At 43.3% G+C, this 23801-nt stretch overlaps 2 protein-coding genes across 7 annotated transcripts in view; both read right to left on the bottom strand.

Annotated features, from left to right (window-relative positions):
* The window catches only part of SEC31B (SEC31 homolog B, COPII component), a 31600-nt gene extending 11132 nt beyond the window's left edge, over positions 1-20468 (bottom strand). For 2 of the 6 annotated variants that reach the window (XM_085554472.1, XM_085554473.1), the window contains exons 1-19: positions 20230-20468; positions 16566-16654; positions 14892-15015; positions 14470-14665; positions 13600-13695; positions 12585-12725; positions 11949-12091; positions 11599-11698; positions 9591-9752; positions 8548-8700; positions 7600-7830; positions 6529-6603; positions 5533-5616; positions 4475-4583; positions 3876-4054; positions 3547-3673; positions 2554-2699; positions 862-1035; positions 66-254 (exon numbers count right to left, since the gene is read on the bottom strand). In XM_085554472.1, the coding sequence (XP_085410598.1) occupies positions 66-254; positions 862-1035; positions 2554-2699; positions 3547-3673; positions 3876-4054; positions 4475-4583; positions 5533-5616; positions 6529-6603; positions 7600-7830; positions 8548-8700; positions 9591-9752; positions 11599-11698; positions 11949-12091; positions 12585-12725; positions 13600-13695; positions 14470-14665; positions 14892-15015; positions 16566-16644 (2508 nt within the window). In that variant the 5' untranslated portion in view covers positions 16645-16654; positions 20230-20468. Of the gene's footprint in view, positions 1-65; positions 255-861; positions 1036-2553; positions 2700-3546; positions 3674-3875; positions 4055-4474; positions 4584-5532; positions 5617-6198; positions 6312-6528; positions 6604-7599; positions 7831-8547; positions 8701-9590; positions 9753-11598; positions 11699-11948; positions 12092-12584; positions 12726-13599; positions 13696-14469; positions 14666-14891; positions 15016-16565; positions 16655-16950; positions 17083-20229 lie in introns of those variants that run through there. The other 4 variants (XM_015866737.3, XM_015866738.3, XM_085554471.1 and 1 more) reach the window with 3 other exon arrangements.
* A 560-nt stretch (positions 20469-21028) lies between these two features.
* On the bottom strand, positions 21029-23773 carry NDUFB8 (NADH:ubiquinone oxidoreductase subunit B8). Its single transcript, XM_015866740.2, has 5 exons — positions 23654-23773; positions 23411-23537; positions 23095-23194; positions 21520-21675; positions 21029-21261 (listed from the first exon to the last, which is right to left on the bottom strand). Exons 1-5 carry the CDS (start codon positions 23751-23753, stop codon positions 21169-21171), a joined length of 576 nt encoding a protein of 191 aa, XP_015722226.2. The 5' UTR covers positions 23754-23773; the 3' UTR covers positions 21029-21168.
* Positions 23774-23801: the final 28 nt, after the last annotated feature.

The raw sequence follows: 23801 nt of genomic DNA, 5'->3' as shown, positions 1-23801 counted from the left end.
TATACATTTACCCCAACCCAGTAGCCTTCCTCCTTCTCCCACAAGGGCTTGAATTTCAGGTTTACCTTCTCTGGATGTCTGTGATCTGTTTTGTGTGCTGCTCCTTCAGGGGTGGAGCCCCTCTGGGCTGCTGGAGATGTGTGCTTCATGACACCTACATTGACACGAGCGTAGGGGAATGGTGGTGGTGGCTGATCTCCCACATTCTCTCCTTGAGCGTGGAAGAGCCGGTCTCGGAGCTGTTCAATCAGGAGCTGAAACAAACCATGCATTAGAATTGCCTCAAGAGTCTCAAATGGAGAATACCAGGGGGGTGAGGGGCATTCAAAGCAGACTGATCCAGAGCACTGGGCATCAGTTTGCAAAACAAGCACTTACACAATAGTCAGCAGTAAAGAAAGAACCTGTAGGTGACAGAACCTAGGACATATTTCCTTGCAGATGAAGTCTCACCGATCCTTCCTCCAACATTTACAGTATACTTTCTCCAGGGCCCACTTGCATTTGGGCACTGGGCAGATTTACTTTAAACTATAAAGTAACCTTCCCATCCCCCTCTTCTATCAGGTAGTTTCAGGACTAGATGTAGTTTCCCTGGAAAACTACCTTCCAGCAATGCTCCCCAGGAACCATTTTACAGTTCTAAAGTTTCTCTCCTTTTCCCCAAATCAAAGGGGCTACAAAGAAAAAAAACACAAATGAATACAGATGCTATGTCTTAGAAAAACAAAACACCATCTCTACTCCTGAATTACCATTATTAAGATGAAACCTTGAGTCCTGACACAAGTAAAACCCAAAACTCACTTGTAAAAAGTATCACTTCCCCCACTTTCCTACAAAAACCTGTTTCTCACTTACCTCTTTAGAGTTGTTGGGGAGGTAATTCATTGCAGCTGCCAAGCATCCTTGTGATGCCAGAAGGCTGGCATACTGGGTGATTTGTTCTGCCAACACAGGGCCTGGCACTGTTTCTGCTGTGCCTCGGAGCATCTCAATGGACCTGCTCAGCACCATCACTTTCTCTATGAGATCCTGAATAGGCAGGGAGAGGGCGAAAAAAACAGACCATTTAGAATCTGATTTCTTTTACTGGCCCATCTCATACTGAGAGAACACCAGATGGCTCCTCCCTTTCAACTGCCATTGGGTCCAACGTGAACAGAAGTTACTCTACTTGGCACCACATACTACCAATGATAACTATTTCTTAAGGTGCACTTTGTGCAGAAAAATCAGGAACCAGAAAGCATATCCTGACAGTTACTTTTACAGTAAAAGGAAAAAGAAAACGAGAAACCACAAGAACATTACCATCAGCTATGATCTTTTTACTAAGTAATTACTCCCATAAGTTTAGGAGTCCAAGGTATCAGCTTAGAAGAGGAAGGATTATAACCATACCAGGAGGAATTCACTAAGACAAACAACTACTACAGACAAACAGACCAGGAAGTTTTTAGTTATTCAAAGCCCCTTTAAATCCTACAAATCAAAGCAAAGTTTGTATCTATTCAATGATGTATGTGTTATCACGACTGGGAGGAGGCCAGTTTCAAACAATCAGAAATGCTTAAAAGGCCTTTTTGTTGCTGTTATTTACTAGCAGGCTTCAAGACCAGGGAGTTCTGTAGCAGAGGGTGTTATCAGCACATGTCAGTGTTGAAGACTTGACTAATTCATTCTAGTGATTGACAGACACAGCACAGGTTAGCAACTTAGCAAGGACTGCTTTAAGCATAACAGGCAACAGCGCTGACTTAGGACTTAGAAACCCTGATTCACCTTTAAGGTCTGACTTCCCACACAAGGTTATTTTACCTGCAATGCAAAGAACACAAACTAGACTTCATTTTGCCAGACTGTTCTGGATGAAGAACGAGATAACCTTAGCATTACAGCTATACAGTTAAATTCAGCAGCAAATATGCTCCCAGGTAACTACCAGTTAGATTATAGATACAGTCGAAGGAAGTCAAGACATGCCACCAGTGTACAAAGACAGGTGTGCAAGCCATAACTCCCATCTATAGCTGGATTTATGCATAGCATGAGCAGTATTCTGCAAACACACAGACTCATAAATTTTAAGAGCGTATGCCACCTCCAGATGTAAGCCCATAGTCCAGGCTAGGAGATACCCTGGTGACTGTGAACAGCTCTTCACTGTTTTTTGGAAGCCAGCAGCTAGTCTATTTCTAAGGGCAGGTAGCTAAAGAACAAGGAGCAAAGGTTTTAAACTAGAAAAGGGTAGATTTAGATTAGATATGAGGAAGAAATTCTTTACTGTGAAGGTGATGAGACACTGGAACAGGTTGCCCAGTGAGGTTGTGAATGTCCTCTCCTCAGATGCATTCCAGGCCAGGCTGGATGGGAATTTAAGCAACCTGGCTTAGAGGGAAGTGTCCCTGCCTATAGCAGGGAGGTTGGAACGAGATGATATTAAAGGTCCCTTCCATCCAAACCATTCTATTATTTGATGTGATAACGCAAGCAGATTAATGTTACCAAACTGGCCTAGAGAGAGTCAAATCAACATCATAACATTGGTACCTGCAAGGCGAGAGGTGATGAAGTCTCATGGTTTTTTACCCAGCATTCCACCAACCTCTCCACATTGCCTGACGAGATATAACAGAGGCAGGCATCATTGGATAGGGCTGCATCTCCTTCCAATTCTAGGCGGGAGCCCAGCATGTCTAAAAGGAAGAAACACAGTTGATATTTAACACTTACATTTTGAAGAGTTCATTAACCCTCACGGTCCTCTCTTGGCAATCTTACACTGTCCTGGTATAAAAAGGTATTTACAGCTTTGGATCTGCATCCAATTCTATGATAACACAGAAAAATGGGCACTAAGGAATCACAAAGTCAATTTGATTGAAAAGAGAAGTCATTTCTTACACATCTTTCACTTTTTATGTCTGTCTGGTCATATAGAAGAAGGAAAAAACCCTTAAAAATAATGAACATGACAAGAAACCTCAACACTCTTTTTTTCCAAAAAGATGTGGGTATCTGGAGGCAAAAGTAGTGTGTAGTGGTAGAGACAGTAAATAGCCTGGCAGTTATCCATGTTTAGCAAAAGCTAAGAGATAAAAGTTAAGCTGCAATGACCATATCACCACTGCCACAGCAACCTTCCAGCCCTACTGTTTGGTCTGTATTAGATGCCATGTTCTCATGCATTTCAAGATGTCATCTCACATGCATGAAATGATGGAACCTCTCCAATGTTGCCAAGTTGTTTCCGTTTCCCAGGTGCTATTCACCAGCTAAACAGTATTTCTTACCGGCTTTAGCAGCAGGACTGGACTTAATGATCTCTTGAGGTCTCTTCCAACCCCTGCAACTTCGTGATTCAGACTCAGTCAGTAGGTTGCCCCCTAACTCTGCCTTCTCAGAACAACCAGTTGCTGAGTATGTTTGGGTTTTTAACAAGACTGAGGAAACTACTGAATTCAAACCATCAATAATCCATCTCTGAAACTTAAAAGGGAGGGGAATCCCTTTCAGGTGGAATATACACAATTCACTGCATACCACAGAGCTGAGCATAGTCCTCAGGCTTTGAGTATGTTAACAAGATGGCCAGTGCCTCCTTCCAGCTCTGTAGATCACATGTGCAAACAATATCTTGCCACTTCTGCTGCACAATGGAGGAAAGTAGCTGTAGGGGGAAAAAGAAGGCTTATCATTCACTGAAGACTAAGACAGTCTGACTGCTCAAGCAAGCACATCCAAAGAAGAGTACTTCAGGAATACTTCCCAGTGTGTGTAGTAACCACCTCACAACACAATATATACACAAACATCTGCCATGATATCAACCATCATATCCTGTTCAGTGAGCACACAAAACTGTCACTAACCAGGGAGAGTTTAGTCTTCTGCTTGGCAAAGTAGCGCTTCTGGGTCTCTTTTAGGAGGTTCTCCCCACCAGCAATAGCTAAGATGATGGCATCAGCAAATCGCTCTGCCCGCATGCACAGCTCCACAGCACCCTCAAAATTCCCCAACAAAAGAGCTTGGCTGATCAGTCCATCGGTATCTGTAGAGGTGAGAAAGCAGAGTCAGACTACAGGGGCATCATCCAAATGCATGATCATGACTGTAGCAAAGAGCAGACAGTAAGAAACAGTAACATATGGAAGTCCAAATAAAGGAAGATTTGGAAACACAAATCAGGTTTTGCACCTAAAAACCAAAACAATCAAACAAAAAACTCCACTGACTTGACAGTAAGTCTTCCACCATCTACACGATTCTCCTATGCTTTAAATAGGCCTCTTATCTGTGAAGAGTATTTATTTACAAAATATATATAAACGTTGCATGACAGTGGAGTGGCTGTTCTATTTAACAGATAATCATTTGCTGGAGTGGACCAGATTCTACCCGGTCTCTTTAGATTTTGTGTCACCATCCTTGCTTTTTCTAAGGTGGCAAAAATGCATTTCAGGTAACATACCTTCTGTGACAGGAATATCCAACGTGCTCATATTCTGTGGGACAAGGTTGTCAAAAAAGGCTGAAGAGGAGGAAAGAGCAGCTACATCATCACTGGAATTCATTAAAAGCTGTGCAAAGAGAGCAAGAGGTTAATTTATTCATTGAACACACAGATCCTACCCATAACAGTTTGATGGTCTGCAGGGTGGGATGAGGCTGCTTCACATTTGGTTGACAATGATCGCATAAATCTGGATTTCTGCTTGGAAACCCTTTGTGCCTCCTGCTGCTGCTCTATCAGTGTGCTTAGTTTTACTGAGGCACCAAGAAGAGCAGTGTTGCTATTGACCATGCTTTAGGAAAATGACAGTGTAAGACATGCAATGACAACAATAATGCTGTCCAGTTTCCCTGCATTCAATGGTCTGCCTGTAAGCAAGCTGAACAGTTCTGCATGGAATAGGGATAAGCCCAGCAGGAGATGCGTATAAATAACAGGTAGGATCACATACATGCTTGCTGCTCAGTAGGAATGTAGGACACAACTGCTATCCCTAGAGTATCTCAACAAGTGCTCAAAATTACTACATTGAGGATAGCAGCTTTAGATTCCTTAGAAGAACATAATTTACAGAGGATGCTGAAGCAGGCATTGGGAAACATTTGAAGATAACCTTCTCAAAATCACGTGAAAATACATTTCAAAGGATAGAAGTGAAAAGGAAAGAAATGCAAAACAAATACCACAACAGAATCTTCAGAGAGGAAATCCAGAACTGCAGCATGAAGTTCAGCTGGGCTGAGGCTAAGTCTATCACTGAAGAAATCAACGCTGGTGAAGCAAGCCCTCTTGCAGTGTTAATAGCCAGGAGTCCATCTTTATCATTTGCCGATTTGTTTAAAAACTAGAAGGGACAGCTAAGATCCCTTAGTCTGACCCTGTGAAAGTCTGACAGGCCTGTGAGCTGCCCTCTGTGATTCCTGCATTGAGCCCAACAACCTGTGGCTGGAACTAAACCATTCTGTTCACTCTACCCTCCACTGATCTCCCAGACTGTTAAGAGGTACAGAACATACCTGATCTGGATGTGCAGTGTTTGTATCATCTGCCTCAGGAAGGGGCTGTTTATCTGGGATCCCATTACTCAGACATGAGGTGATCTAGAAAAGAAACAGATATTCACAAGGTAAAGGTTAACCATGATAGCAGCAAAGACACCAAGTGACTAATAATTTCTAGACAATTCCCTGGCTTTTCCACCTGTGTGAAAAGTTCTATTTCCCTGCTCCTGGCTGGCCACATGGCAGACATTACTTAGCCTTTTCAGAGACTTGTCCACACTGCTGCTGTTCCAACTAGTGTGATAACTTTATCTGTCACCTTCCTGACTGATGCAGAGCTTGATGCTAGAAGCTCTCACAGCTGTGCTGCTGTTCTACACCTCTCTAGCATCAACTAGAAGTAAGATAATAGGGCTCAAGACCATTTTTGTCTGATCCAGTAAAGCTACTGCTGTACCCTTACTAGAGTCTACATATTCATTTTAATGGCAACTCTGAGAACTTGGGCCCAGTTGGCCAGCACAATCAGAAAAAAGATCTGAACAGTCATTTTGGACTTTCTTTCCACCATGCCTCTCTCAAAGCACCTCTTTGTGATAAACAGTTCATCTTTGAGCTCTGAGGACAAGGACTCCCTGTAGAGGTTTAGTTACATTTGTTAGACGTCTTGATGAACTTTACCATTTAAGATCTAAAAAGAAAATTGCCAAGTGCAATGCAGGACAAGGAGGCCTTTGTACAGCTTCAGGTCAGGAGGAATGAATCTGGGCTGATCCAGCATTCCTAGTGCAGTCCTAAAAGAAACCACAGAATAACTCTTGCTTATGTTCCCTACCCGTTGCAGCAGGTTTCAGTCTGAGGGATACTACAAGTGCCCTTCAACTGAAATATCATACAGTTCGGTCCTTTGCGTACCATGAGGACATAAACTCATTTCCAATAGGAATCCTATAATGTTCCAGCAGAAGATTTAGCCCTGTAAAGGCCTCTCTATAACAAAAGTCTCCTTACCTTTTTTTGCAGGTCCTCTTTACTGTAGCCCAGCAGCTTGAGGAGTTTAGTCCTAGATTCCTGCTCCAGGTTCACCTGAATCCCAAAGGACATTGAAAAAGAAAATGTGTAAAATCCTACACATCTACACACTTCCAATAGCTAACTACTTCTAGCAGCAGCAAAATCTAGAGCTCAGCTTACAGATAAATAATTATGACAAGCACACCCAGTACACAGTGGGAAACTGTATAGAATTTAAACTGCAGTAACAATAAAAGGGTAACATTCAAGCTTGCTATAAAGTTAGAAGTAAGTGGCAACCAAGCATCAGGTCTATGCAGGTGCATATTTAGTACTCTTGGCCATTAATTCCCTGGATAGTCCAGAATTTCCTGATCTAATCTCTGCACAGAGACAGTGGACCAATCTAAGCTTGGATGAAAATTAAAGTGCGGTTGCACGAACTCCTAGTTGGCTTCAACAGAAAAAGCAGCAAATTAGTTGTTAGAGAAGCTTTCTGAGCAGGGATTTCAGACAGACTCAGAAATTCCCTCAGGCTGTACAGAGCCCAGTGCATGTGCTACCTGTATGATTTAATGACCGATTAATATCCTGCCAGGAGATCCAACTATTTCAGTAACTCTTTGAGGTTGTTCCTCTACTACTACAAGACTGAACAATCTGTACATAGACCTGATACTTGTAAACAGTCAGAAACTGTTCCTGCAAATGCAGAAATGGTCATGCAGGACATTATTTTGAACAGAATTAACATGTTTGGTTTGTAGTTTAAGATAGTAGTATTGAATCTTGCCTGCCCTGGAGTGGTTTCACAGGACCAAAGGCTAGTCAGATTATAGGAACTCAGCAGAGTGACAGTTTGAAATATCACACCCAATGCTACTAAAAACATGGTTGCAATGATCCTTGCAATGGAGACTCCTGTCACCACTTAAGACAGCGATTGGTCACCTTATTCAAGAGATCAAACTGACTATGCAAATGTTGTACTATTGAAAAGATCCCAATACTTTCCCATACACAAACACATAACAGAACTGACCCCGTACTTCACCAGAGGTATCTGACCTTAAGGAATTTCCACAGGTTCTCCTCATACTTCAACTTGGCTGTATGGATCTTGCTCTCACAGTAATCAAGGAGGTTTCCTGACTGCAGAGCCATCTGCAGTTCTTTGGACCGGAGCAGAAATTCGGTTTCAGTAGTAACTTGACTGATAAAAACTTGGTGTGAGTAAGTCTGCTGTATTTGCTGCCCAGGAGCTTTGGTAAAACCAAAGGTAATCAGCTTTCCTCCAAACTGAGAAAGACAGAAAGAGACAAAATAAGCATTTTTACATTTAACAATTTTACTTAACTCTTCATTTATCAAGGCTGACTCAAGCTCCAGCTGTGATCAAATAGAACCCAAGGTTTCATGTATATGTATAGAAGGAACACAGACGGAGTCCTTCAAATGAAGCATCAGTAATTCCTGCTGATAAACATGTCACTCATGTATGTGTTGTCAGGCATTGCTAATTGCAAACGTCATAGATGCACAAAGGAAAAAGTACCACTTGGAACTGTTTGTTCTCGTCTGAGAGGCAGGCTGCAACAATGAAAACCATCATGCAAATAGTAAGCAGTAGACAGAGAACAAGTCAAGACGGGCTGAAGAAATAAGGAGTTTTGATTTGGGAGGAAAAGAAGGGGGAAAAAATTAAATACTGGATAGAGAGGAGAAAGACAGAACAGAAATGCATATCACAGCCTACAAGGACAGGATTTATGAGTCTCTTAGCTCTGTTAACTTCTACTTAGACTCATTTTCTCTGCCATAGGACCCTTTCTTGTTGGAAATACACCCAAATGTTGTGCAGAACAGCTTCCCCAGACGGGAAAACACACTGTACCTTAAGTAAACACCAAAACAAGTAGCAGCAGGAAAATCAGAAGAAGGTGTTGCTAAAGAAAGAGGTTACATCACTAGAAGACACTAGAAGCATTTTCAGTGAAGGATACTCCATTTACTTACTGCAAATGAAACACCCACAGGTCTGCGAATCCACTTAGGTGGCTTTTTTAATGGTGGAATCAAGGTGGTTTGAGCTACTTGCTCAGGCACCTGCAAGGGAGGAAGGGTCTGTCCTGTGCCAAAGGGATCCAGGTTGTTGAAGGAGGAAGAGATCTAGGATCAGATGGAAAAGGGGATAAGGTATAATTCAATTTCTCTCTGTAATGGACTAAGCACAAAAAAAAACCCACTGCTAATAATTAATTACTTTCTTCATCAGCAAGGAGAGAGACAATGACAGAACATCTTTCTGAAATACACCCAAGACCTTTGTAAGACAAATGGTTTACCAAACAGTCCTCAAAATTATTTCTCAAAGCTTCACCTTCTGCGACTTTTAAAGTTTTCCTTAGTGAGACAAAACTCTCCAACAAACACTGCTTGGCGTAGCATCCAGCTCATAAGAAACAGAGATTACAAAATTACTTGTTTTACGCAAGACAGTGACAAAACATGGTCAAAAGTTGTCAATCTGTCTCCTGTATTGCTCATTGCTGGGTCTTTCAAATGAGTTTAAGGACTTTCTCAAGCTTTTATAAGACTTCGACGAGGCTGGTGAAATAATTTCTCCAGACTTTATTGCCTAGGCAGAAGTATGTCAAAATTTACCTCTGATCTGAATTTCTGACATTTAGGAAGTTGGTGAGAATATATACAATGCTGTTACAAGCATTCTTCATTTTTAAAATTATTGGAATAGATTTGGTGTTTGCTAAGGATAAGCTTGACTGGATCATAGGACATAGCTCCAAAATGCAGCTGACTAGAATGTCTGAAAGGAAGCAACACAAACCTCAGCAAGGTAAGATTCACAGGCAAGATCTATATGTTTTATTTTTCAAGTCACTCAGTCACTTGAAAGGCAGCTCATTCCAAAGAAAGACTGTTTCCTAAAGCAACAGCTAAAATTTAATAGATCAGTTTCCCTAAACCTTAAAATATACTAACAAATCATACCACCATGCTACAGAGGTACCAGTTATATTAACCTCTGTGTCCTTTACCTTGTCAGCCTGTGTCTTCTGCTGAGCTTCTAAGTTCCCGCCCATAACAGAGTAAATGTTGATCCATCCATCAAAAGTGGCAGCAGAGAAGACTGACGGGTTCCTAGGACACCACTGGACATCAAAGCACCACTGACTACGAATGGGCAACTCATAGACCACCTATCACAGAAATGGAGAAGACAGAAGCATATAACATAATTTGCTTTCCCCAAATTAATAGCCCACCATTAATTTACACATCGCTGTTGTATACAAGTGCAACACAAGTATTTTTTCTTCTCGAAGAATGCATTTGCAATATGAAAACTGTAGCACACTGAGCCCAAACAGCAGAAAGCTGTTAACGCTGGGATTCTAACTGTAGAGTGCAACTGACTCGCTACTTTTGGATTTTGTACTGCTTACTAAGTATCAGAGCTCAATAACATTGTTGCAACTGCTGTTAACCAAGGGAGAAACATCAGCAAACAATGCAAGAAAGCTAGAAGTCAACAAGCAAGAAGGTATCATGAACAAGAACGTGTAGGCAGAAATAGATTAGAAATAAAAGCCCATGGAAGAAAAAACATAGAACAAGAAAAGAGGATTGTAATAGCTGCAGACAAACTATGAAGGATATTACAGCCAACAAGTCTCTGATCCAGCAATCAAAAATCCAAATTCAGTTCATGGCCCATTTGCAGATTTCTTGCCTATCTCGGGGCAACTCACTAACACGACCTTGACCTCAAACCTCCAGTCTGTAAAATGACAGGATTTGTTTCATGCCTCACAGGTATAAAACCTTCCAGCATAAAGAATCCCAGTTTTCTTATGTGTGATGATCATTCATGTTCTCTGTTCCCAGGTATAAAACCCTGCAATTACTTATATTAAGTAAAGTAATGCTCTAAAGTAAAAAAATAAATCCCCTCTCCCCCCAAAAACAAAGAAACCAACTCTGCCCCCAAGATTAAAAATTTTCTAATCATTGGCACCAAGTCAAACAAGCACCCCCAAAATTATTTTTATTATTTTATAAACACCCAAATTAATGCCTTAACTTGAATTCAGACTCTGCAAATCTATATCTGGATGCATAAAGATGAGCCAGATATGCTAAAATTGCTTTTTTAAATTCTTCCTCTAAAACAAAGCTAAAAGACTTTAGTAAGAATTAGACATCAGAAACATTTCAGAGTCTGATTCTCTTCTAATCATCAGCTATTTGTATAGAGTGAGCTCCAAAGCCCACGTAACTGCAACAGCACATTTAGTGTCATTTACAATAAGGGCAACCTTTTTTCATGTCTCCAAGGCAAATGGTCGGGTATCAAGTTGTCCCACAAGATGAACCCATCCAGGAGCTCACAGATGTACTTTGCTCAGTGTTGTAAAAGTACTTTCCCTACGCTACCACCAAGATCCACACAGCAAATTTGGTTCAAAGTTCAAATTTCACTTTTATTCAGGAACTCAGCACTGAACAAGGAGGTGCATTGAGAATCTTTTACACAGATTTAAAATAAATGTTTATTGTTACCGTGAAGCTTAAATATTTCAGTGTTAACTCTGAGATACACAACTGGGTAAGCAACTACATATGAAGCCACTGCGCTCTGAATAAAGTTTGCAAGCATATTTAACTATACTGTTCCCTTCTCAATGACCATAACAAGTGATCCTCATTTCCATTCAAATTCCCCCCCACTTTCTAGTACTCTTGGTGAAGGAGAAAGAAACAAATGGACATAGAAAACACTACGTGTGTGAACACAGATAGAGTAGTCTTGATTTGCTTAAATTAAGTTTTAGTCAAAGATTTCTTCCTTGTACAACGTCTGGACACAGATCAGAGGAAGTCTCTGCCTGTTTTTTTTCAGTTTATCCAAAAAGGAACAACACAGAAGACATACTGAAGGAAAAGACATTGGCACTCCACACAAATACAAAAAAGGGGCAAACACATAGTATAGCACACGGTTTTGTATGAAGAAGATAAGGTATACTTATAGCTGTTAAGTACCTCCCCTGTACTTGGGTTCCAGCACAAGATCCGGTTGTCTTTGGCGCTACTCAACAGCAGATCAGGGTCAGCCTGGCACCAGGAGACAGACAGAACTCCCCTAAAACAGACCAGACAGAAATCAGTGGTACTTCATACTCAGTCCTCTTTCCCACTCTGCCAATAAGAAATGCTGGTGCATGTTGGTTTAAGTTCAGAAATACCAGTTTTCATATCTGCAAAACCAGATGGATCTGTGAAACAAAGCAATCTAAAATAAATAACCTCACTTCTCCAAAACCAGACTCGCAGATGTTGGCCTCTAAAAGATGGAGATCCTTGAAAAGCCAATATGACAAGCAGGTCCTCACCTAGTATGTCCTTCCAGCTGGCTCAAAGGTGAGGTAGCAAAACGTAAGTCCCATATTTGGATCACTGGCAAGCGGTCATCCTCAGAGGAAAGAACTAGCTGGGTTGCAACTTCTGGGTGCCAGGCCATTCCTGAGCAATGCATCTCGAGACAAAAACAGCATAGGATGAAAATTCAGCAATGCAAGCTGGCAATGGCACAAATGGCCAAGAACCACTTCTCTCTGCAAATAACTTACCTAGAATGCTTGACAAAGGACAAATCTAGCAATACCTAACTATGAGAAGCAGGAATTTCTTCTTTCTCTATACAGCCAAAAAACTCTAACAATAGGAGCTGGAAGACTAGTTCAAAGTTGATTGAGGAAGACAGCTAAGATTAAAATGCAGGAGGCTTCTCATAAATGAGACATAAACACAAATGTAAAACAAGGGCACTCTGTACTACAGGAATAGATAAGAGTTTTTGCAGTTTGTTACGAAAAAAAGAGAGAGATGTGCTTTGATGCTGTAGCTCCAAGAGAAACAGTCAGAACAGCTTCCAAAACACAAGCACTTGAAACCCAAGAGCTGTGCTACTGCTTTCCTGTCACTATGGTGCCATGTCATAAACAAGTCAAAAATCAGTCTTCACTCACTCTGTTACTGTGGTCACTGACTTTGATGATTGGTTCATTCTTCCTGAGGTCCCAAACCACTGCCTTCCCACTGGGGTGAGCAGAGGACAGAATGTGCTGCACCTGCCGATTCCAAGACACCACACTGATGTCTTCATGAGGCTGTAAAGATAGAAACAGACATAGGTCTAGTACCTCTGTGTTGAGGAAACACTAATCACTGGATGCTGACACTAGACTAACTAGAACCTTCAAAATATGTGAGATCAGGATGCAGACTAGAGAGAACTACAGCTGAGAGAATATAAATGTTTCTACTTGGATTCCCACAAGAAACAAAAATGGAAATATGGCCTTGTGCAACATTTCAAGAGTGCAACAAGATGGAAAATTGTACAGAACTTAAGGCTAAATGATGTTACTGTATCTCCTGCAGTGCACAAGATAGATAGGCAAGGAGACAAATGCAAGGCTTATTGAAGAAAAAAGCTAACCTTCTTTTAGACAAGTTTACTATGATTGTCCTGAACAAATGTGACCATAATCAGAATCTTATTCCCCTTCAGAGACAGGAAAAATTATCTAGGAATAATACCTGAGAAGCACTAAATGACTCACTGGCCACATTGGGCATATTTTGCCTTCATGAAATATGAAAAGCTTCACATGAAGCCTGAAGTAAATTCACTCCTCAGAGAAGGCCCAGTAAAGCACTGTTAATCCAAAACACATATCCCAGCTGGATCTTAAGACAAACTGGTCAGGTACTTGATGCAAATTCACAAAGAGCTTACTCATCCATGCAGAGTGCATTCTTCCACAGTTTATTAGCCTACCTCACCTTCCTCACACACTCTTTCCACTCCCTTAAAAAGAAGCCTATCAGTTATGATTCATCTTCTTCCTGACAAAGGTCAAGCTCATTCCCCCTTCACAGAGTAACTACACCAGGATGATTCCATTCAGTCACACTTTTTTAACTTCCATACTGAGATATAAGTCTGCAGGGCTATTGCCTGGAGGAAAACACATTTACCTGTGATTTAGTCCCTGGAGTCATAGGCACACTAAAGTTATTCAGGTCCCAGATGAATATTTCAGAATCATTGGCTCCAGAGGCCAAAAGGTTGCTCTGTAGGAAAAAGAAAAGGTCATCTGAATTTCCTGCTTATGGGGAATTAGGACAGATTTCTTGAGAATAAGCGTAAATAATAAAACTCAAAACTTCCACAGCCAGATAAGAACTGCATTTAAACAATGCATCTAAGATTATAAACTGAGCATGTTTCTGGCCTCCGTGTCTTCATCTGTGCCATGATAGAAGCCTGTTTAAAATTTGTCTAGCAAGCTAGATTTGCAGTTGGATAGTGCTATTCACCATGAAACTTTGCCACAGGCCTGGAAGCCACTGCCTCTGGCCAGCTGAGTCTTAGCTCTGCATGCAGACATCAGGGATATTAATTCTCAGCAATTGCAGGCTTCCCAAAAGGGTCTGTGTTCACAGAACAATTTGCCTTTTTGCTGCCACAGAACTTGTGTTCTGTTTACTTTTTGCTTATTTTGCACCCTCTTCAAGTGTGATCAAAACCCCACTGAATTAAACACTAAGTGAAATAATAATAATAATAATAAATGATGCCCTGTCTTCAGATGGGTAACAGTCCAATATGTAACAGCTTTACAAAATAAGTTCTGTTCTGAGGTAAAATGACTCAGTCAAGGTCACAGTGTAATACAGTGACAAAGCTGTGAACACTGCCCTAATCAAAGTTCCAAATCAATATTGTGGCATAACTATCACGTCTCTTTCATGTTAAATGTTGTTCCTTCCGTTAATAAATCTGTATACACAAGGGAAAAAAAGAAAACCAAAACATTTGTTTATAAGCATCTTCATGTTACACACCTGGAAAGGATTGAAGTCAAGTGCTCGAACAGGCCCCGAATGCTTCTCCGTCTGCCCAATTACAGGATCACTCTTTGAGGTCAAGATCCGGTGTGCACTGTACATTGTCAGTACACCGTTATCCCCTCCACCAATGATCACTCCAGAGGACTCTGAGGACCCGTTTCCAAAGTTACCCCAGATCAGCTTATGAAACCTAAAGAAGAAAATAAAACCAGTGTAGGCTACAGTATTTGGTGGAAGTCAAGATGTTCTGCATTACCAACATGATTTGTGTGAACTCAAAAATGCTTAGTCCTTGATGACAGATAAACAGATTCAAAAAGATCTCTTTATACTCTGAAAACAAATTTCCTCTCTCCTTTTCTGTACCAGAAAAGCCCCCTTCAGTTCCAGTGATCAATAGCATGAGACTTTGATACCTGTTTGAGGCAGGAAGTGTTCCTTTCTGCTTCATGTCCAGAGAGGGATCTCTGAAGTCAACCTCAAATATTTCCAAGGTGGCATTTGTACTGAAGGATGCATCCAGTTGCTGGGCAGATGTTCCTAGCAGAAGTACAAGGGCAGTACTTAGAATTGGCCACTTTTTCAAATCACAGGGTACAAACACAGCACTGGCAACCTTAGTAGCCAACACATCATCAGTGCTGTGCCTATTCAGGGAGAGGACATACACAAGTACCTCAGAAAAAGCAACTATTACAACAAAGAATTAAAAGAAATCAAAAGCTCTTCAAGAAATTGTGAGCAATAGGGTCACTGCTATGCAAATATTTTCCCCTCTCTGCATAGACATAATTCTTATACCTTATCCAAACAACCACAGTTTCTGATATTAAGTCATAATCGAACTTACAACTACAGTTGCTTCTTCAAATGCAGGTAAAATTATGATCCTAAATATTTCTGTATACTACTCAATTCTGACCAGAAGTCATGACCATAAATTCTATGCTTAGTCTACAGCAAAAGTTCTCCAGTTTTAAGCCAACAAAGCATTCCTTAGCAACCCACACAGAGACAGAAGTCACTCAGTAATGGCTTCCTTTTCTCTGGTTTAGGGAATAAAAGTTAAAAATAGATTTAGCATTGCCTAATGAGACACTGCCATGCAAATAATTACCCGGCTACAACAGGGATGCTTTGTAACTGCCTATGGCAAGAAAAGAGCCCAAGGGACCATAAAAAAAAAGCAGGACAAACAATAAACTGTGCAACTTCTGATCTAAAGCAGACTGAAGCCAAGGCTTTTGGTCCAATCAAAACTCTGGCCCTATGAGAGAAACTCAAAATAGAAAATCTACCCCAAAAACAGTAATGCTGCTTTTAAGGCAAAAGCCAAACTTTAGTCAGTTTCTTTTGACAGCCATTCCTGAAAAAAGAAAAAAAAAAGGAAAAAAAAAAGCAGGACAATATGTCAACCCCGCATAACCCAGACAGCAGACAGGCCTGATTACTTCCCATGTTGGGTAGACAACACAAGCTGTTAGATCCACACAGACGCTAAAGTCACCTATTTCCAACTCAGTGAACGTGATGATTTTGCACTTCAGGAAATAATACTGTTATTAAAATTGTAAATGATGGTTCTGCAGAAGCATTAAAAACCAAACGTAAACAAAACCAAGTGATATTAAGAAGAGAAGAATTTCATTCTTTGGTTCTCTAGCTACTTGATAATGACTGAAAACCAACAAACTGAAAGTGAGCTTAAATGAACATGATCAGGGTGCACTTAGTTCCACAGATACACTAAGTAACTTCATTTTATTTTTACAGCAAGCAGGCACTGGAGTTTGTGCAGACTTAATTAGAAGCTAGATCAAAAAGCAATGTATTCATCCTCTGAAAAATGACTGCTCTTTAAGGTGATAATGCCAGGCATAAAACATAACCTCCATAAGAGCATCATTTTAAAAAATGTGATAAAATTCCCAGCATATCATTTGAAATCAGCTTTCAAGAGATATTTAAAGTGGGAATTCCTGAAAGTCTTTTATTTATTTATTTATTTATTCCTTTTTACCAATACAGCTCTACATAAAGTCTCTCTGTGATTCATACTTTAAAATTTATTGAATGGTGAAGAACTTTACCTGTTGCTAGATAAATGGGGTGGTTGTTTGCGGGACTCCACGCCTCTACAGCTGTTCGCTCAATCTCCTTTAGCTTCATTTTCTAGGTTCTAGAAGAAATTTCACACAGCAGTTAGAACAGCTAGACAAAGCCAACGTGAAAATAACCACAACAGTAACAAAGCAAACTCCTTACAGTGGTATCAAGAAAAAAAAAGCCTTCTAACTAGTGAGAGTAAGAATCTGCTGCTTCCTGAGTTAGTACATTTTTACTGGTAGGAATTCATGGGATAAAACAATCCCTGCTGTCTGAGCCCAGATTTTCCTTACTTAAGGCTCTTTTTCATATATCCCAGTTACAAAAGAATTTCAGTGAAAGGAAGGGGATTTAAATTAAACAACATACTCAAGTCGTCAGCCCAGGCTGGTTTAAATCAGCTGCTGAAATTCACTTAAATGTATTTGCAAAGTAGCAGTTGCTCTCTTGGAATACGCTGGAGTCAGTACACACATCAGCAAAAATGGAGCAGATGGAATCTAAGGACGGGGTAAAATCCAAACAGCCAAGTGATGTGGCAACAGAAAACAAAGTGCAATGCTACCACGTGCCAATTTAATTAGTGTACTTTGTTCTTACGCCTCAGAGAAGCCAAAGGAAAAATCATTTGACCTTCCGCTTCAGTTTGGAAATGGTAGCAGAAGGTGAGAGGAAGTGATCCAGAAGTACCCAGTGGGTTTTCAAGCCCACATCTGACAGTAATTCTTTTTACTGAGAACGAGTAGAGGGACACAAACCTATAGAAGGGCAACACAACCTCCCCGTATCACTGCAGAGACAGTTGGGCAATAATGTAGCGAGATAATTGAAAAACAAACATCAACAGTACACAGTTAAGGGCTGCAACATTGAGTACAAATATAAGCAAACTGCTGTTCCAGGTAGGAACATAACCATTAGCCAGGCTGTTGGTTCAGTCACATCCTGGATCCATGTGGTCCCTCTTTCCAGATGCAGAATAACAAATGTCAATCATACAGTTTGTTTATAGAGCAGAACATGGATGCTCTTTCCCAGTCTCCCTCATAAAGGTAGCTCGCTGTACCCAGCCCACTGCCTGGCCAAAGCATGTTAAAAAAAGCTTTGACAAAGTCCTCCATCATCTTGAGGCTTATCTGAAGCCACGGCCTCCAACTGACAGTTTCCCCATACAGAGAAATTAGGTCAGCAGCATTTCTAGGACTCAGACCTCATGTCTAGTAACTCCAGATCCTCTTTAGGGTCTTCTCTGTTGCCATTCAGAAGGGTAAGGACATATTCCCACTTCCCCCTGTCACGTCAGGACATGCTGTTTGATTAGAATTGATTGAATGCTTTTTAGCATTCACACTCATAGAGGAATGCTGTCCTGGCCTGCTCCCCTCATCAGCAGAGGGGAATGAGAACATCCCCACAAGGATCCACAGGAGCCTGCGAGCAAGGCCCAAAGCAAAAAGTATCCTGACTCTATCAGAACAGGGGTGTCAGACAGCTGGCACGTGTCCTATCAGTTCTTCCCTGCCTCTTCCTCTTCCACTTGTGTTCCATCAGCTGCAGGAGCTGGATGCACACACAAGCCTCGCTGCATCACTTTTGGGATGACAACCTCCTACTGAGCCACTAACATTACTACAGAATGGCCAAGAGACCCCCTCCTTCTAGTAAGGAAACAATGAAGAGTATAACCACCACACTACTGGCTAGTTGAATGGTCCAGGCTCTCTCCCAATGCTTACTGTCTGTGCTGGATAGGCTGTGGGGATGGCTACCACAAAAAACCACATAAAACCTTACTGACTGATTGCCCAGCTCCTCTTATCACAATAAAATGCTAAATACTGCATTAGAAAGTCAGTATTATTGTTCTCTTTTCATAAAATTATGTTAGAGCAGAACTGGAAGGTAAAATGTCTTGCCCATGGTACCTCACTCAGATACAGGAAAGCAAACAAGTGGCTTGCCTAATAGATTGGCTCAGTATCAACAGGTCAAACACAGGAGCGTTAGCAGTAACTGGACAGCTTCTACATCATTGACCATCAGGGCAAAGCAGCAGCAGGAGGACCAACAGATGACACACAGGAAGCCAGAAGATTGCAGTACTGTGTCCTAAAGCAACTTCTACTATTTCAGTTCCATTGCAGCTAAGGTTTTGTATCAATGCAGCAACACTTCCTTAAATCACTGGGGCTCTAAGTCTGGAAGGTAAGAAGCCCTGATTTGAGTCTTCCACAATCCCTACAGAAAGAAAAGGCTCTTTAGCAACCTCTTGTGGTTGTCTGAGAAAAATTCACAAGCGGACCCTTCCACAGGAGAATTTATAGGGAGAGATTGCCACCTGCTGTCACCTCCCGAAATAGCACTTAAGACGTCTGAGAAAGCTCATGCTTTTCTTACGACCTCTAATTAATTAGCCATGACAATTCCGCCTCCCGCTCCTCCAGAGGAACATCCGATTACAGACACAACGCATCAGGGGATCTCAGCCCCATTGGCAGTAGCAGGACAGAAGCAGCGCTCCCTCAAAGCCTCCCCCAGCCTTGCTTTCCTGCACAGTGTCCTTAAATGGTAACGCCGCCTGCAAAGCCAAACCCAGCACTGCCGGGCACTGCTCGCTGCTTGGAAACGAAGGGCACGGGTAGGAGCACATGCTCTAACACTACGATGGATTACACGCAGTGCTGACAGCAGCTGAATTCCTTATCTACAGTAGCCTAAGACACTTGCAAAAGACCAAGTTTCTATCTTCTGGTTGAATCTCAGAGCTGCCGTGATAACCAACCCCAGTGCCACTCCTGCAAGGCCTTCTCTCACCCCACCCACCCATGGCTGTCAGTATGGACCTACTAACTTTTCCACTCCCCTACACGACCGGACATCTAATCATTCCCCTTTCAGAGGATCACAGAATCATTAAGGTTGGAAAAGACCTCTAAGATCACTGAGTCCAGTCATTCTGTCACCACCACCATACCCACTAACTGCATCTCTCAGTGTCACATCTCCACAGTTCTTGAACACCTCCTAGGATGGTGACACCACACCCCCACTCGTTTGTACACCTCCTGCTGATGCCGCCCTCCTGCACAGCGCATGAAGGAAGCTGCCGGCCTGATCCCCTGTAACGCAGCACACAGCACAGCACAGCGCTCAGCCAAGGTCACCCGGCAGAAAAGCAGCTCCCCTGGAAGTGACAGAGGCCACACGGCCACGACACGGGAGCTGAGACACAAACTGCGTGACACTGCACATCCCGGGATCAGCCCCCAGCCCTCGCACCACTCCTTCCCGTCCTCATCTCTCATCTCTCCCAGGTGCTTATTATAGCCCCAGATTACAGGAGGCACAGGAACTAATCGCGGCTAATCTCAGGCACAGCCGAGGCGGGGTTGTAGCAGGGCAGGGCTCAGCGTTCCTCCATGACACTCTCACGGCACAGGGGAAAAAAAACCAACACACTTCTGAGTTCCGTGTTTTTCAGCCACACGCCTAAAGAAACTTTTAGCGCTCCAACCATGGCCAGGTTCGCTGCGTGCACAGCAGCGCCTACACGTACCGGGGCAGCGCCGCGCTGCCAGGCAGAGGGGGCCGCTCTGAAGGGAGGGCCGGCCTGCAGCACCCATCGGCCATACATACACACACACACACCGTGCCAACGGGAGCGGGGCGGCAATACAGGCCCGGTGACGCCGCTCCGGGCAGCGGAGGCGGCCGGCTCCGAGCCCATGGGGCCGGCCCGGGGGGTGGCTCCTGGGGCCGAGGGGTGTGGAGCAGAAGCGGCCGCTCGGTGCCAGCCCGGGCGAGGCCAAACGGGGAGGAGAGGCCTTGGCCCTTACCGGCTGCCGGCTGTCCCGCCGCTCCGTCCCGCAGCTGAGCCCTACGACGGTGGCCGCCGGGAGCCCAAAAGGCGCCGCCTCCACGGGAACGCGCCCCGCCCGCTGCACTGCGCATGGGCACCTCCCCGCCGCTCTAACACAGCTGGAGCGTGGGAAGGCACAGAAGTGAGTGGCAGCAGCGTGCTGAGCTGAGCAGGGAAATGGAACTTGTACCACACACCTGTACAGAATGAAGGTATCGTCCCCTTCAGCAATAGAGGGGAAAAGCTTGTGGCTTTTTTTGGCAGACTTCACTAAAGTCATCTGGAGTAGGAAAAGATCAAAGCCAGTTCCCACTGAGTTAGGACAGTTACTCACATGGAACGAGACTCCCAAGAACTAGCACTTAATCTGGTTCTGATACGCTCTAGTTCAATGCCAACCAGCACCTCCAATAAGCTACTCAGTAACAGGCATCTCCTGCATAAACAGGTTTAGCAAATATACCTTGTTCAAATATATTTATAAGCCAGACGTTTGCCCCACATCATAACTTGTCTAGGAAAATGGCAAATATCATTTAATTCCATTGGCCACTGCTTCACCTTTTCAAAACAACAGAAGACAACTAGCACAGTAAGCATCAATGATATATTTCACTGCAGTTAGTGGTTCAGTGTTGAAGAACAAGCGTTGACTTATGCTGCAGTGAAAATTAAAGATGCGAACCCCAGCAGAGCTGGTGCAGGAGAAAAAGCACTTCCAGCAGCTTTCAGATTTTGTAGTGCGTCACAACTGGGGGCTCTTTATTGGGGTCCCCTCCTTTCTCCAGGTACAGGTCATTGAAGGGATACTGCTTCGGTCCCTACAAAGACAAAAGCAGCAGCAAACAACACATTCAAACAAGCAGTTTAAGAGGTAGGGAAGAAACATCTCATCCAACTTCCCCCCCAAGTCTCCTCTAACACCCCTCACCTCCCCCCCTTAAAAAGAAGGCATGTCAGCCAAGACCAGGGTTTCACATCCACACTCACCCAACTGCAGAAGGAAATACTCTTCTAGCTATCAGCAGTGACAAGCAGCACTGCTATTCTTCCTCCCTCTACCCAAGAGTATCACTCACCACGGGCCTGTAAGATGGATAGATCCCTCCAAGAACGAACATGACCATCATGGTACCAAAAAAAATCAGGAAGTGGTTGCGCATAGTGTGCCATGGAACTGGAGTAGGGGATGTATCAACACGGTTCCGAATATACATGTCAAAGTCCCAGTGCATCTAAAAAATAATAACAACAACAACAAAGGATACAGATTTACCATCAGTACTCAGGCTGCTTTTACCTGCAACTATTCACAATATTCTCAATCACAAAATTGCCAGAAGTTACCTATCACCTCCACCACACAAGTGGAGATAAAGCCACAGAGGCAGTAATTGCTTATGGTAAAACAAGGCTCCAAGTTCCATCCTACGTTCATACCATCCCATGGTCCATACCAATCATGCTTAATTATAAGACAGGAGCGATGTTTATTTATATACATAATCGCTCCACCTTAGATGTATTCCACAACACTGTTGAAAAGTCATGGTTGAAACTGGGACCCTTTTTTAATGAAAGATCAGTCACACACCCACAGAATGAGCAGCTGTATTCCAAACAAAGAAGCAGCCACTTGCTATTTTGTTTCTCAAAACAGGTAAAGCACCTGTTGCTGCTCCTTAAGAGGAAGCCAACTCAAATAGTAGCAAGAGCCAGTTCTTACAAGTAAAAATCTTACCCATCTGAAGGGCAGCATTACCTGCACAAGCCTTCATGTGCTGATCAGCACAAATATACAGAATCACCACAAGGTTTTCTATGTGGCAGCTCCTACAGACACTGCAATACAGACTTTAAACTCTACTCTGTGTTACACATGCTAGCAAACAGCCTGGAGAAGAGGAGGCTCAGGGGAGACCTTATAGCTCTCTATAACTTCCTGAAGGGGGGTTGTAGTGAGCTGGGGGTTGGCCTCTTCTCTCGTGTAATCAGTGATAGAACTAGAGGGAATGGTTTTAAGCTGCGTCAGGGGAGATTCAGGCTGGACATTAGGAAGTATTACTTTTCGGAAAGAGTAGTCGGGCATTGGAATGCACTGCCCAGGGAGGTGGTGGAGTCACCGACCATGGGAGTGTTCAAGAAACGCTTGGATGTGGTGCTGAGGAATATGATTTAGCCTGGAAGTATTGGTGATGGTTGGACTAGATGATGATCTAGGTCTTTTCCAACCTTGATAATTCTGTGATTCTGTGAAACTCTTATGTATTTATACTATATTACATACATATGCTTATATAAATTCTACTTTTGGTAAAAGGAGCTCAAGTCAACTACCAAGCTAAATAATAACAGCTAGATTCCAGTCCTTCACAGAAAGGCCACATACTAACTGAAAAACTACTCCTGACCAGGAGCTTGAGAAGCTTAACATAATGCAAGTTGATGCAGATGCTTTATTTCAGCAGGTACCTTAAATTACTTGTCCTGATGATCGCAACCTTTACTTCTGACTGTCCCCGCGCTATGTGCAACACCCCCATGTTTGCAGATGTGTTTGAGCATGGAATTACAAAGCAAGCACAGTAAGGATGCCTATGTCAGCATTCAGTAACAGCAGCACTGATGCCTGAACATTCTGCAGGCGCTCTCACCGGCTCTCCCCAGTTGCGCCTCATGTCCGGCTGATCCCACTGGTACCAGGGGTCTCGCTCATGTAAGGACTTATTAGGGAGCATAGGATAATCACCGTACCTGTGAGAAGCAGACAAAATCCCACACGTTCAAGAAACCTGCATTAATTTTGGCACATAATATATCTCTCAGAATGGATCTACGTGCATATATACACCTTTTTAAACACACACCTACACCAACACACCCACCACTGCAATACCTACGTGCAATACCAAAGCCTTGACACGTACAGCAGTGAGGACTGCAGCGGGTTGCAGCCAGGCCCCCACTCACCCGAAGCCCTCATCGGGGTACGGCCGATAGTCCTCCACCCGCATGTTGTACTTCTTGGCGGCGGCCGCCCGTTCCTCCGCCGTCCGCGGGTAGGGCCCGGGCAGCTGATCCTTGCTCAGACCCGAAGCTGGATAAGAGCGGCAGGGTGGGCTGGGCTGAGAAGGGCACGACGCCCTCCCAGCCCGCAGGCCTCAAGGACGCGGCCCATCCCGCCGCAGCCTCCCGCTCGCAGCCGTCCCTTACCAGCCCGCGCTCCCGGAGGCACCAACGTGGATCCCCGCGCTGCCCGCAGCCATCCCGCCGCCTGCCGACAGAGGACACCGCCGCGCCCGGCCGCCGCCATCGCCCGGCCGCGCTGACACCGCCGACGGTGGCTGGTAGGGACAGAAAG

Source organism: Coturnix japonica, chromosome 8 (assembly GCF_054131305.1).
Source record: "Coturnix japonica strain WE chromosome 8, WE-NBRP24, whole genome shotgun sequence".
Taxonomy (NCBI): domain Eukaryota; kingdom Metazoa; phylum Chordata; class Aves; order Galliformes; family Phasianidae; genus Coturnix; species Coturnix japonica.
The sequence above is the reverse complement of the archived record's forward strand: the minus strand, read 5'-3'. Positions and strand labels throughout refer to the sequence as shown.